Raw genomic sequence first — 13,567 nt, forward strand, 5'->3', positions numbered from 1 at the left:
GATTAGTCAACTGTTGACACACCCTTTACGGACTACAGTAGCTACATCTATACCGATTGTACGCTGTATGTAGTTCAACCAATGTGATTCTCCTATTGAGGCATTTTGCTTAACTCGGACAGTGACATCATATAGCCAGACATCAGTCCAGGTAGTGATAGCCAACCAGAGTACAGGAAGGCAGCCGCGGAGCGTGGTTATTTGATGGACACACAGCGAATAGCCAATGAAATGCCTTAATTTGTCAGGCGGGGGCAGGACTAACTTAACATGGACAGGTAGAGATGCGGGGGAAACAATACAATTTGTCACTTCTTATAATTTAGCGCTATAATGACAAGGGAAGAAACTATGCCATTGGAATAAAGAGGGATTTTACTGAGCACTGGGGAACACTATTTTCCGCTAATACAAATAGCCTCGAGCCTTCAGGAAAACCGAATTAGATGATGTAGAAGCGACATCACAACCGGAAAACGGATTTGTTGCAAATGCAAGGAGTCTGACGCAGTAGCCTACAATATCTTACAACAATTTGAAAGAAACAACAGAAGACGTAACAATGGCTATGCATTTATATCAAGTTAGTAGTATGTTACTAGAAAATACAGTCGGGAAAATGAGTGACAACTTGACATCAGTGGTCCTTGCAGTGTTTGTGATCACCCTAACTTTGGGATATATTTCTAAACTGGTGCTCAAACAGTCACAATCTTCTTCAGACACTGACAAGGTATGTACATGAAGAATACATCAGTTGAGTTACATTATATATTACATTATTATTAGGGCTGCTACAGTGAATTTTACAGTATCATGGCACATTCATAGCCTGTTCAAAATCAATTGACTTGTGTATTTTATTCTTGTAACTAAATGAGTGTTTTTATTTTCTCAGAAATACCCACCATACATACCTTCTAGCATTCCATTTCTGGGTCATGCCATAGCATTTGGGAAAAGTCCCATTGAATTTCTGGAGAATGCATATGAAAAGGTAAGAATACAGTACTGCTGTAAAGTATACTTCATATATTTTAGTGCTACCTATTTTTGTTTACAAATTGTGCACTAATAAATTGCATTCACTTTACAATAATTTATTTCATATACAGCTTTTGTAGCTCTACCTTACTGGTGTATAGTGCCATGTGAAAGTGCACTTTATAGTAGGTTAATTTTCTTTCTATTCACAGTATGGGCCTGTTGTCAGCTTTACCATGGTGGGCAAAACCTTTACCTACCTTCTGGGTAGTGAGGCAGCCACACTGATGTTCAACAGCAAGAACGAAGAGCTCAATGCAGAGGATGTCTATTCTCGATTGACCACGCCAGTTTTTGGCAAAGGAGTTGCCTACGATGTACCTAACCATGTAAGCGAATAAATACTTACTCAGACACTCCCATTCACACTCACAAATGTAGAGAGAATGTAGAGAGAATGTTACCACACATAAAGAAGTGTTGCCAGAAGTGTGTTGGTCTTATGTTTCATCTCATAAACCTATCATAAACTAAGTATTGATTAAGCTAATTAAGTCTAATTATGCCGCTCGTTTTCTTTTTTAGATCTTCCTGGAACAGAAGAAGATGTTTAAGACAGGACTGAACATCGCCCATTTCAAACAGCACGTTGAAATCATCGAGGAGGAAACTAAGGAGTACTTTTCACGATGGGGAGACAGTGGGGAAGAAAGTAAGATGACAGCGCCATTACAACCGTTCTGAGTTTTTACAGGATTCCATGTGGAAAGTAATCCAAATGCCCAGTTCCAAATCGACCCCTAGCCCCTACGGTAGCTACTTCATGTAGACCTAAAAGGATTGAAAAGCCAAAAGCAGAATGATACATTTCCCACTTGGCCTATTTGAGTGCAAAGTTGAATTATTAATACAGTATAACGTTACTTAGCCAATCCTTTCAGACCTATAAGAAGAGCTCAGGGGGTAGGGACTTGGGTGAAGTACAGTGGACTTTAGGTGTCAGCACAGTGTCAACTTTTCAGAAAATGAGCCATTCAGCATAATTTCCCATCAACACATTCTCTAGTAATACCTCATGATAACAAAATCAAATAAAAGTTTATTGGTCGCGTACACAGATTTGCAGATGTTATCGCAAGTGCAGTGAAAGCTTGTGTTTCTAGCTCCAACAGTGCAGTAATACCTAAACTATACACACATAATCAATGTGTTGTAACGACTGTAATACAGTTTGAACCTTGCCATCCATTTTAAGATAGTTACTTTTTTTTCTGTAAAAGGTAGGGTAGCGATATGACATTACCAAAAGTAGCGTTTAACAGAGCGACTCCTGACACGAACAAAGAGAGTAAGAAGCAAGAGGCTAATCTAGTCAATATTTGTTGTCATGTACTGTAGCTATTATGTTGCTCAAGAGAGCAGTGATCTCCCATGCACATGCACATATGCTTAACGGGTTGCTAATGACTGCAGCCTTTTGCTTCACACTCTTGATAGAATCTGTTTGGAACGCGTCACTGTTTATGAACACGTCATATATTTTGTTACACGCCATAACATTTGAGCCATAGCGCAGTCATAAAGTTATCCAGTCAGCAATTCTGACCTCTGTTCTCCCTCACTCTTTCATTCACTATTTCCATCTCTCTCTTTCACTCCTTCCTAACGCCCCATCTCTTCCACTCCTCCCTCTCTCAGACCTGTTTGAGGCCCTGTCGGAGCTGATCATCCTGACAGCCAGTGCCTGTCTGCATGGGAAGGAGATCCGCAGCATGTTGGATGAGAAGGTGGCCCAGCTCTACGCAGACCTGGACGGGGGCTTCAGCCACGCTGCCTGGCTGCTGCCCGGCTGGCTTCCCCTGCCCAGTTTCAGGTAAGAGAAAGACTTCATTCATACTGTCCTGTCCTCAACCAAGGGTCAATTCAAACTGTTCCACCTTCAGGTTAGGTTTTTTTGTGTGAAAGACCAAGCTAGACTGAGTTACCAGAACGGTTGCTGGAAATGATGATTCATGAAACTTCATTCACGGTTCTACCTCAGGTTAGGGTTTTGATTGATAGACTGAGTTGGACTTTTTGTGTATGGGTGGTCCTCTGTAGCTCAGCTGGTAGAGCATGGCGCTTGTAACGCCAGGGTAGTGGGTTCGATCCCCGGGACCACCCATACACAAAAATGTATGCACGCATGACTAAGTCGCTTTGGATAAAAGCGTCTGCTAAATGGCATTTTATTATTTATTATTCTTACTGTATTAATTCTGTAATAGCAATATGAGAATATCTTATTTCTATAGGGCAAGAAAAAACACAGGTTTTGTCATTTTTGTACAGACGAAGGGACAGAGCACACAGGGAGATCAAGAACATCTTCTACAAGGTCACCCAGAAACGCAGAAGCTCTGGAGAGAAAGTGGACGACATGCTGCAGACCCTTATAGATGCCACCTACAAGTAAGACATAAGTGGAACAGATGCCAGTATTACTACATGTGGTACAAGTATCTATGCCTCCCAACAGAACTGAAGTGAATGGGCATTTGGTTCAAAGGTGTTCTACAACTGTTGTACCATTTGACTGATTCAGTCCTAACTATTTCTGCCCTTTTTAAGGGATGGGCAGCCCCTGAATGATGATGAGATAGCGGGCATGCTGATTGGTCTACTCCTGGCCGGACAGCACACATCCTCCACCACTAGTTCCTGGTTGGGCTTCTTCCTGGGCAAAGATAAGGCCCTACAGGACCGCTGCTATGCTGAACAGAAAACTGCATGTGGAGAAGACCTGCCCCCACTCAACTTTGACCAGGTCAGAATCCATAACTGGCATATTGCCAACTGCACAAAAATGGCCATAGACTACACTACGGCTTTGTTGTTGAAAATATGAATTATGTTTTTATACTGGCTTACAAATGTGTTAAGACTATATTCACATAATCAATTATATTACATATAGGTACATACATTTTTATGAATTATTTTGTTGAAACTGTTGATAATCACAAGTTTACTGGAGAACGGAGACCAAGTAGAGACTTTCGGACAAGGTGGATAATTGTATAATATGAGGCAGTTTATTCAGAGGTAAAGATATCTGAAATCGCGTGCACGGACCCGTTCGTCAACCTCGTAGGGAGATATCTGAGAGCGAGCCCCTAAACATTGTGTGCTGACATTTTATACAATAAAATAAAGTAGGTTGATTCTAGTAGTTCTGATCTTCTGATTGGTCCTGATGAGTTGGTCGAGGTCACCTCCATTGCATTGGCTCTGAGTCAGGTTCTCTGTCTTCAGATGTTCAGCCTAAGAGAAGGGGGTTTTTGTGTGTGTGTGCTTAACAATGATGATGTGTGTGTATGTGTGTGTATGTATGTGTGTGTGTATGTGTGTGTGTGTGTATGTGTGTGTATGTGTGTGTGTGTGTGTATGTGTGTGTGTGTGTATGTGTGTATGTTTAACAATGATGATGTGTGTGTGTGTGTGCGTGTGTGTGTATGTGTGTGTATGTTTAACAATGATGATGTGTGTGTGTGTGTGTGTGTATGTCCTCAGAGCAATAACTCGTGAGTTTGGGAGAACTGAGAGACCTATGGCGTGGGTGTTGTCCATAGCCACCTGCTGATAAGGCCGACAAGATAGAAGTCTTTGTGCATTGTATTAAATCCAAAGGCCCAACACAAGATGGGTTATGCACAAGATTTTAGTCAGACCAAGCTATAACATAATATATTTACTACGACAAAACTTATTTAGATCAGTTTATTTTTGACCATATTCCAATTAAACGGGGTAATTTGGATATTGTATGTAAGCAACTTCAGTTAGAAACCTTTTTTCTAGACTGCTAAACCATAAGTTCAGCTATTCATTTGGACAGTTTTGATCATTTCAATATTTGACATGGTCTTTACTTACCTGGTCTTGTTCATTCATCAGCTGAAGGACCTGTCTTTGTTGGACCGCTGTTTGAAAGAGACCCTTCGACTCCGTCCACCCATCATGACCATGATGAGAATGGCACGCTCTCCTCAGGTAAGATCAATATCATTATTTGTTGTGCAGTTACCAATGTCCATTAAGTTATTCCTACTACCGTCATAGAGATTTTACAAATCCATTAGAATATCAGTAAATTGAAAACTTTTTGCACACTGAATTTGACGGCGAGAAATGGGAATAATGTAATTTGTCCAAATACATTTATTTATTTACATTGAAATGGAATGGAGCCCCAACCCAGCTAAATGCATTTGTGTACAATAGGTGAGAGACCATTGACCAACCCTGACCCTTTGCTTCAATCCACCCCCAGACTGTAGCAGGCTACACCATCCCAGCCGGCCACCAGGTGTGTGTGTCCCCGACAGTCAACCACCGTCTGCAGGACACCTGGACAGAGAGGATGGAGTTTAGGCCTGACCGCTACCTTAACGACAACCCTGCCGCAGGGGAGAAATTTGCCTATGTGCCCTTTGGAGCCGGTAAGAATATTTTGTAGTTTTTTCATCCCTATTAACAGCATGTTATAAGTAAGGTGATCTGCAGTCTTTAAGAGAAAACAGAAGTGTCAAAGAATATACACAATGGTAGGGGAAACATCTGTCATACAGTATGCATTTTCATTCGTAAATAAGTAGACAAAAAAGCTGTATTTTGTCAGTAGGTGGGGCTCTTGCTCAACATATGAACTTTACTCCCATTACTACCATACCAAGCTGTCTCATGCCACAACGTTTCATCTGATTTTACCCTCATTACCATGACAAAAAAAAAACCCACTGATGTTCACTGTCCTCTAGGCCGTCACCGCTGCATCGGGGAGAACTTTGCCTACGTTCAGATCAAGACCATCTGGTCGACCATGCTGCGCCTTTACGAGTTCGACCTGGTCGATGGTTACTTCCCCACAATCAACTACACAACCATGATCCACACCCCACACAACCCCATCATCAGATACAAGAGGAGGCAACACTAAGAGACACTGAGTGCAAAACACAGCAGAGAAAAGAGGTTACACCATTTCAATTTCAAGAAAATAGGTAGCCATTTCAGATTTGCCACAACAAACAACCTTACCTTTAACTGTTTGATTTAGAGATCATTCCTGTACTTGAATTTAGGAACTGTTCAAATGAATGCACAGAGTTCTGTCTGAAAATCAAATTCACTTTACTTTGTGTTGCCCCCACCTTATGTTTGCAGTGTTTTTGAGTTGCTAGAATGTATTGTAAGCCACAGGAGGCTGGTGAGGGGAGGACGGCTCATAGTAATGGCTGGAATGGAGTAGAATGGAATAGAGTCAAACACATGGAAACCACTTGTTTGATGTGAGACCATTCCACTTGTTCAGTTCCTGCCATTACTATGAGCCCGTCCTCTGATTTAACGGGACACCAGCCACCACTGATGTAAGCCTACACAGAAATATTAAAACCACTGATCCTTATCCATTGCTTCATAGAGATCAGTGATCAAACTGACGAGCACTGACTTTGTATGTACTGTCCATTCATAATTGTACAAAGATAGAGGACCTGGGCTGGGTCAAACAATGAAAACGGACTTGAAACAGGGAGGGACAACCTGCACTTGCTCAACAAGAGACACATTTTCTGTTGTGTGCTCTAATAAACATGACTTAGTGTATTGAGTGGGAATGTTGGAAGGTCAGGGTGTAGTTTAACCCATGTAGTGCCATGATGATGGAAAATGATTACCCCATTTTGTTTCGATTTATTTTACTGTTTGAAGCCTAATTTTGTGAACATTGGCCCCTTTTATATACAAATCATATCCGAGATGATGCCATGTGAATTCCAGGAGGCGAAATCTCATGTCCAATTTGTCTTTACACCATAATTGCATTGACTGTGCATTTCCCCCATACCAGATTCACATTTTAGCTTTTTTGTTTTACAACAGAACTAATTAAATGTGTACCTGTAAAATCTAATTGTATGTGTCAGTGAAGCTGAATTCAAAAAATGGTGCGACCACATATTTCAAGTGTTAAAATGCATCTTTATTTAAATGTTGGACAAAATACCCAGAATATTCAGAAGCTCCTACCTTTACAAAAATATGTCTTCTACAAATTGTAGTCTGTCCAAGAAACCATTCTATAAAACACAGTGTAGTGTATATAGATCCTGTAGCAGCCTCCTCAACAGTAAAGTCAAACATTCTCCATGTCAGAGTTCTCCCAATTCCCGTTCTGGAGAGCTACTGGGTGTGCAGGCTTTTGTTCCAGCCCGGCACTAACAACAATTTCCAATCATCAACCAATCATGGTCTACCGTTTAAGAAACCACGGTTAATTTAAATCAGGTGTGTTAGTGCTGGGCCAGAGCAAAGACCTGCACACCCACCTAGTACTTCTCTAGGACTGGGGTTTTCCGGAGAAGCCTGCTCTACGTATTTTTCCACCCACACAAAGTAACATACACAGTATAAATTAAATGAATCAAGGTTTTTCGTTTAAATTAGCATTCCACAAATATACATTTCACGTGATTGTGTTAATCCACAACAAAGAGGCAGACCAAAGTTTACAAACATAGAAGCTGTTTCAAGTGCTGGTGACAAAAAGCCCGATTAAAAGATGTCTACACACAAAAATTGTTTTTGGTCCCCACGTAATATATATACTGTACACAGCAGAATGATACAAAATACCAAAGCTCAGCACAAGAAAAGGCAACAGTTTCTTCAAGCCAGTTCCAATGTAAATTGTAGACTTTTACCTTCTTATTCCAAAGTGCAATTGAGCATATGAAGAAGAACCTAGGAAGGGCAAAATGAAGTTGTTTAGATCCCAAGACTCAACTCTTGACAAGAACATTGCAAGCATCATCTGCACATATTTTGTTGAGTGATTGAATGAGAGGGCAATTTCTGCTTATGGCATTACATTATTTAACTCTAGATCGTGTGAGGTAGTATATGTATGGTTGGAAGTGTGTGTGTGTTACCTGATTGCACACTCCCTAGTCTCCTCTGCAGGGCCTCCAGTCTGGAGATGTAGTCGGTGAGCGCTCGGTCAGGGTCGTAGTTTTGGAGGTGGGAGCAGGTCAGAGTGCCAGGGTCCCCAGCCATGTGGAACCTGTGTTGTGCAGAGGAGAGGGCGGACCTGGGGGAGTCTTGTCCAGTGCGCCCCCTGCTGGCCGCTCTCCTCTCCCCGTACACCTCCACACTCCCAGGATGCAGGTAGGGTGAGTCTGTCCTCACCTCATTACCTGAAGAGGAAGAGAAACAGTTGTCAGTCCTCTGTGGGGGTTTTCTCTCACAAAACCGGATCAATGAGTCAGCCGGATAACTTTGAAAACCAATAAAAAGGTAATTATTAATTTTCTGTTTTTTTATTGAACCTGGCACTTTAGAATATTCAGGTTATTTATTTAGGTTAGCTCGCATTGTGGACCACCTGACCAATCAGCACTTAATTGATTACAAGTGTGTAAGCCTAGGTTAGCCTACCTTGGTTCTTTACCATTTAACTCGATAACCAGTTAATTCATTCCATGGGATTTTCCCAGTTCATTTTCCTTGTGTTGGGGATAGTGTGAGGGAATGTGATTTCCATACCTGTTGACTGTCCCAGACCGTTTCTATTCACATTGCTAGATGTTATGGAGCTCATCCCCGTAGCTTTATGCCATCGCTTGACCAGGAAACGCATTCTGAAAGAACAGATGGGGTAGAGGACCATTGGAGTACATGAGTTATGAGCCTACAGTACTATCTATCAGAACTATCCATCTGTGTTTTGTATCAAAATAACTACTGACACGGTCTGATGCTGTATGAACTCATAATAACAGTCGTTTACAATCAAGCACCTGTCTTCAAAGTAATAACTAATAAGCTTAACTAAGCCTTTCATAAGTATAATTTAGCTATAAGCTCATCATAAAGGCCTTTAAACTGCAGAGCATTATAATTTTGCAGCTATAGCCTCATAACAACAACAGCCTTCGCTGCTCTGTTTACCTGGAGAGGGCGATATGCTAGTAATAAAACCTTTAAAACTGTGGAGCTTGTCTGCATGATCATAAGTGATCAGCTATACTATAGCCTCCTAACAGTTGCAATACCATCCTACCGCTTCAGTTCCCATTGTTTACCTGGAGAGGGCGATGGAGACGCGGACGGCCGAGCGGAAACGCGTCAGCCCTCGGCGGCTCTGCGTCAGGGACTCCAGACTGCAGTGGGAGGGCCGGCCGCCCATGCGGGCGATGAGGGACAGCGTGGCTTCCTCGCACTCCTGGAAGCCGCCGAGCAGCAGCAGCAGGTACTTCTTCTGGTAGATGAGGGCCTTGCGGAAACTCTCGGAGCGCAGGTACTTGCCATACATCCTCTGGAGAAGGGGAATAGGAGAGGGAGAAAGGAGTGTTGAAAAAGTGTAAGTGTGAGAGTTAAGTGGGTTTTATAGATGTGCAACAATATATTTGCTATTCAACTCTGACAATGAGTGGAAAAGTGGTAGATTTGAAAGAGGTGAGTGTCATGGAGAGATGCAGGGCAGCTTTGAGCTCACCTTCAGTGTGGCGTTGTCTGTGTCCGGTCCGGTCATGTCTCTGAGGGACTCTGTCCGGATCTCTCCCCTGAGTCGGGTCACCTCGGCCTGGGCTAGACGCAGGCCCTTCTCCAGCCGGCTCCTCTCCCTGGTCCAGGACTCGCGCTCCGACGAGAACAGAAGGCTGGCCGCCTCCTGCTGCTTGTCCACACCGCCTCTCCTGCTGGACTGGAGGGAGGGATAGAGGTAGAGAGGGGTCGTGTTAGGGTGGTGCAAATTAAAGCAATGTCTCCACACACTTACTTCTCTGCCATTTCTAGGTGCCTCTGCAATCCAGTATTGTACTCTCTGTCCCATCTCTAGATTCCTGACCTGCCACTGGCCCTGTATAGTATTAGACTAGTACTGTACTGATCCCAGACCTGTCACTAGCCCTGAATAGCATTAGATCTAGTATTGTAACTCACGCTGTCCCCTGATCCCAGACCAGCCTGGCGGTAGCGTCGAAGCTCATCCTCCAGGCGGAGGGCCTGGTTGCGCAGATCGTTCTTCTCCACTGTCAGACGGCTGACGAAGCCAGTGAGCTCAGCATTCTGCCTCAGCAGCCGCTCTGTCAGGGAGTTGGACTGGCCTTCCGCCAGCAGGGCGGCGCTCTATAGACACAGCAGAGAAGAAATGTCAGTACTCAGTAGTCACTGAAATACTCTATACATCAAGTAGAGTAGCTTTCTCCTATATGTACAGGTGTGGGGCAGGGGGATACTATTTAAGTCTGACTAAGACCATTGTTTGTTTCCTGTTGGTTTTTTATGTGGTTTAGTCCCCTGTAGCTCAGTTGGTAGAGCATGGCGCTTGCAACGCCAGGGTTGTGGGTTCTTTTCCCACGGGGAGCCAGTATGAAAATGTATGCACTCACTAACTGTAAGTCGCTCTGGATAAGAGCGTCTGCTAAATGACGTAAATGTAAATGTTTATGTATATAATGTGTGAGCTGTGCTAAGATATTTTTGTAGGACAATAAACAACAATCTAATCTAAGTAGTCTGAAGTGTCATCTTACTTCAGGGACCAAGGGGAGCGCTGGGGACTGCTGCAGCATAGTGATGACCTCATCAATGTTGGTCTGCAGCCACAACAGCCCTTCACTGTCCACCTCCGTAGTCAGCCTGCACACACGCACATGGATCAATCCACACATTGACTACATAAATCTACACCTGCACATATATTGACCACTCACTACAACAGTTAACTTCAATCAAATGTTGAACTCATGAATATAACATGTACAAATGTTTTGAGACATACCTGCCAGAGCCCTTGCTGACCATGGTTTGGATTTTGGCTGCGATGAGCTGCAGTTTGCCCAAGACCTTGTCTGAGTGTTTGGGGTTATGGTGGGGGGCGAGGTTGCCCACTGTCCCAGTGACCTCAAGGAGGGAGGGCGTGCTAGATTCGATAGTCAGCAAGTCGCCAGGCTTCTGCTGGAACACCCAGTCTCTGGTCCGGTCGGTGGGCTTGCCTCGCCACACGGCCTGCTGCTGGCACAGACACGGTACAGAAAAGTTTCAGTTCAGAAGACACATAGCACAGTAGAGTTTAAATAACTTATGTACAATGGACTTTTAAATGGCCCTAATTGTGGATTATAATACATTATAATTATGTTGCTGAGCGTAAAACAGCACCACCTTAACATTATTACACTACATGACCAAAAGTATTTGGACACCTGCTCATCGAAAGTCTAATTTCAAAATCATTGGCATTAATATGGAGTTGGTCCCACCTTTGCAGCCCTGGACCATTATTGCTCCTCCACCAAACTTTAGAATTGGCACTATGCATTCGGGCAGGTAGCGTTCTCCTTGCATCCGCCAAACCCAGATTTATCCGTCAGACTACCAGATGGTGAAGCGTGATTAATCACTCCAGAGAACGCGTTTCCACTGCTCCATAGTCCAATGGCGGTGAGCTTTACACCACTCCAGCCGACGCTTGGCATTGAGCATGGTGATCTTAGGCTTGTGTGCGGCTGCTCGGCCCATTTCATGAAGCTCCCGACGAACAGTTATTGTGCTGATGTTGCTTCCAGAGGCCGTTTGGAACTCGGTAGTGAGAGTTGCAACCGAGGACAGATTATTTTTACGGGCTACGCGCTTTAGCACTCAGCAGTCCCGTCCTGTGAGCTTGTGTGGCCTACCACTTCGTGTTGTTGCTCCTAGACGTTTGTACTTCGGTGCCACGTTGAAAGTACTGAGCTCTTCAGTAAGGTAATTCTACTGCTAATGTTTGTATATGGATTGCATGGTGTGTGCTCGATTTAATACACCTGTCAGCAACGGGTGTGGCTGAAATAGCCGAATCCACTAATTTAAAGGGGTGTCCACATACTTTTGTATATATAGCGTATCTATTATGGATTATCATACAGGCCTGTTGCTCAGCGCAACACAGCACAACAGAGTTAACATGGCTATCTATTATTTATTATTTTATCATACATAGCCAGGTTCTAACAATAAGATCCTAAAAAACGCAATATATTGTAGTACCAATAGCTAAGAAAACAATACAACATATTCCTATTGGATTTTTCTCTAAAACACATTTAAATTGTACTATCTGATACAAAAGCGCTGTATTTGGTTCATTCAAAGTGTATGAATGTAGGATATATAAATGTGACCCACGTTTTGGTTATCAGGCTGCTGCTGCGTACTGCTCCCAACCCCCCCCACCTCTCTCATCTCTCCCAGCCGGACCACTTTCTCCTGCAGCATCTCCTTCTCTTGCTCCAGCCGCTTCCCCTGCTGCACCTCTCTCTCCAGCTGCGCCATGGCCTCCTGCGCCTGCTCCCCTAGGCTTTCCAGCTGGCTCCTGGCCTCCCGAAGAGCCTCCTGGTCCTGGCATGACCTCTGAGCTGCCGAGGTCAGCTCCTGTTCCCATCGCACAGCCGCAAGCTTCTGGGCCTCCACCTCGTCCAGCAGACTAACCACCTGAAGAGGGAATAAATAGGAGGTCACAGTGGGAATGCAGAAGTGGAGGTCACTATAGTTACTATAATAGCAAAGCCTATGTAATGTTGCACCTGATGAGCCAATAGGGCGGCACAATTTAGTGGGGGTGCAGAATCACATGACATACACTACCATTGAAGGGTTTTTCTTTATTTTTCCATTTTTTTTCTCCATTGTAGAATAATAGTGAAGACATCAAAACTATGAAATAACACATATGGAATCATATAGTAACCAAAAAAGTGTAATACAAATCAAAATATATTTAATATTTGAGATTCTTCAAATAGCCACCATTTGCCTTGATGACAGCTTTGCACACTCTTGGAATTCTCTCAACCAGGTAGTCACCTGGAATGCATTTCAACTAACAGGTGTGCCTTGTTAAAAGTTAATTTGTGTAATTTCATTCCTTCTTAATGCGTTTGAGCCAATTAGTTGTGTTGTGACTAGAGGATAGCCCTATTTGGTAAAAGACCAAGTCCATATTATGGCAAGAACAGCTCAAATAAGCAAAGAGAAACAACAGTCCATCATTACTTTAAGACATGAAGGTCAGTCAATACGGAACATTTCAAGAACTTTGAAAGTTTCTTCAACTGCAGTCGCAAAAACCATCAAGCGCTATGATGAAACTGGCTCTCATGAGGACCGCCACAGGAATGGAAGACCCAGAGTTACCTCTGCTACAGAGGATAATTTCATTACAGTTACCAGCCTCAGAAATTGCAGCCCAAATAAATGCTTCACAAAGTTCAAATCACAGACACATCTCAACATCAACTGTTCAGAGGGGACTGTGTGAATCAGGCTTTCATGGTCGAATTGCTGCAAAGAAACCACTACTAAAGGTTCCACCGATAAGAAGAAGAGACCTGCTTGGGCCAAGAAACACGAGCAATGGACAATAGACCGGTGGAAAATGTGTCCTTTGGTCTGCAGTCCAAATTTGAGATTTTTTGTTCCAACCGGTGTGTCTTTGTAAGACGCAGTGTGGGTGAACGGATGATCTCCGCATGTGTAGTTCCCACCGTAAAGCATGGAG

The 13,567-nt window shown here is 43.4% G+C and overlaps 2 protein-coding genes across 2 annotated transcripts in view; one reads left to right on the forward strand and one right to left on the reverse strand.

The window, feature by feature from the left end:
- Positions 1-141: 141 nt before the first annotated feature.
- LOC311132906 (lanosterol 14-alpha demethylase-like) lies at positions 142-6,467 on the forward strand. The gene is made up of 10 exons (XM_084166282.1): positions 142-733; positions 899-997; positions 1,197-1,373; positions 1,570-1,696; positions 2,683-2,857; positions 3,316-3,435; positions 3,595-3,790; positions 4,921-5,016; positions 5,297-5,465; positions 5,784-6,467. The coding sequence occupies exons 1-10, from the start codon at positions 563-565 to the stop codon at positions 5,960-5,962; spliced, it is 1,509 nt and encodes a 502-aa protein (XP_084022408.1). The 5' UTR covers positions 142-562; the 3' UTR covers positions 5,963-6,467.
- Positions 6,468-6,987: 520 nt separating this feature from the next.
- Positions 6,988-13,567, reverse strand: part of LOC311132905 (A-kinase anchor protein 9-like) — a 120,177-nt gene continuing 113,597 nt past the window's right edge. Inside the window, exons 46-54 of the mRNA XM_084166281.1 lie at positions 12,196-12,501; positions 10,811-11,040; positions 10,563-10,668; positions 9,970-10,155; positions 9,524-9,730; positions 9,111-9,343; positions 8,572-8,666; positions 7,959-8,222; positions 6,988-7,770 (exon numbers count right to left, since the gene is read on the reverse strand). Of these exons, the coding sequence (XP_084022407.1) occupies positions 7,727-7,770; positions 7,959-8,222; positions 8,572-8,666; positions 9,111-9,343; positions 9,524-9,730; positions 9,970-10,155; positions 10,563-10,668; positions 10,811-11,040; positions 12,196-12,501 (1,671 nt within the window). The 3' untranslated portion in view covers positions 6,988-7,726. The remainder of the gene's footprint in view (positions 7,771-7,958; positions 8,223-8,571; positions 8,667-9,110; positions 9,344-9,523; positions 9,731-9,969; positions 10,156-10,562; positions 10,669-10,810; positions 11,041-12,195; positions 12,502-13,567) is intronic.

This window comes from Coregonus lavaretus (assembly GCF_964263955.1).
Source record: "Coregonus lavaretus genome assembly, chromosome: 7".
Classification (NCBI taxonomy): domain Eukaryota; kingdom Metazoa; phylum Chordata; class Actinopteri; order Salmoniformes; family Salmonidae; genus Coregonus; species Coregonus lavaretus.

Bases quoted from the DNA above. Each gene is read 5' to 3' on its own strand.
- LOC311132906 (XM_084166282.1), top strand. From the start codon at position 563: ATGGCTATGCATTTATATCAAGTTAGTAGTATGTTACTAGAAAATACA. The intron at 734-898 runs GTATGTACATGA...TTATTTTCTCAG, and splicing joins CTTCTTCAGACACTGACAAG to AAATACCCACCATACATACC. The intron at 2,858-3,315 runs GTAAGAGAAAGA...ATTTTTGTACAG, and splicing joins CTTCCCCTGCCCAGTTTCAG to ACGAAGGGACAGAGCACACA.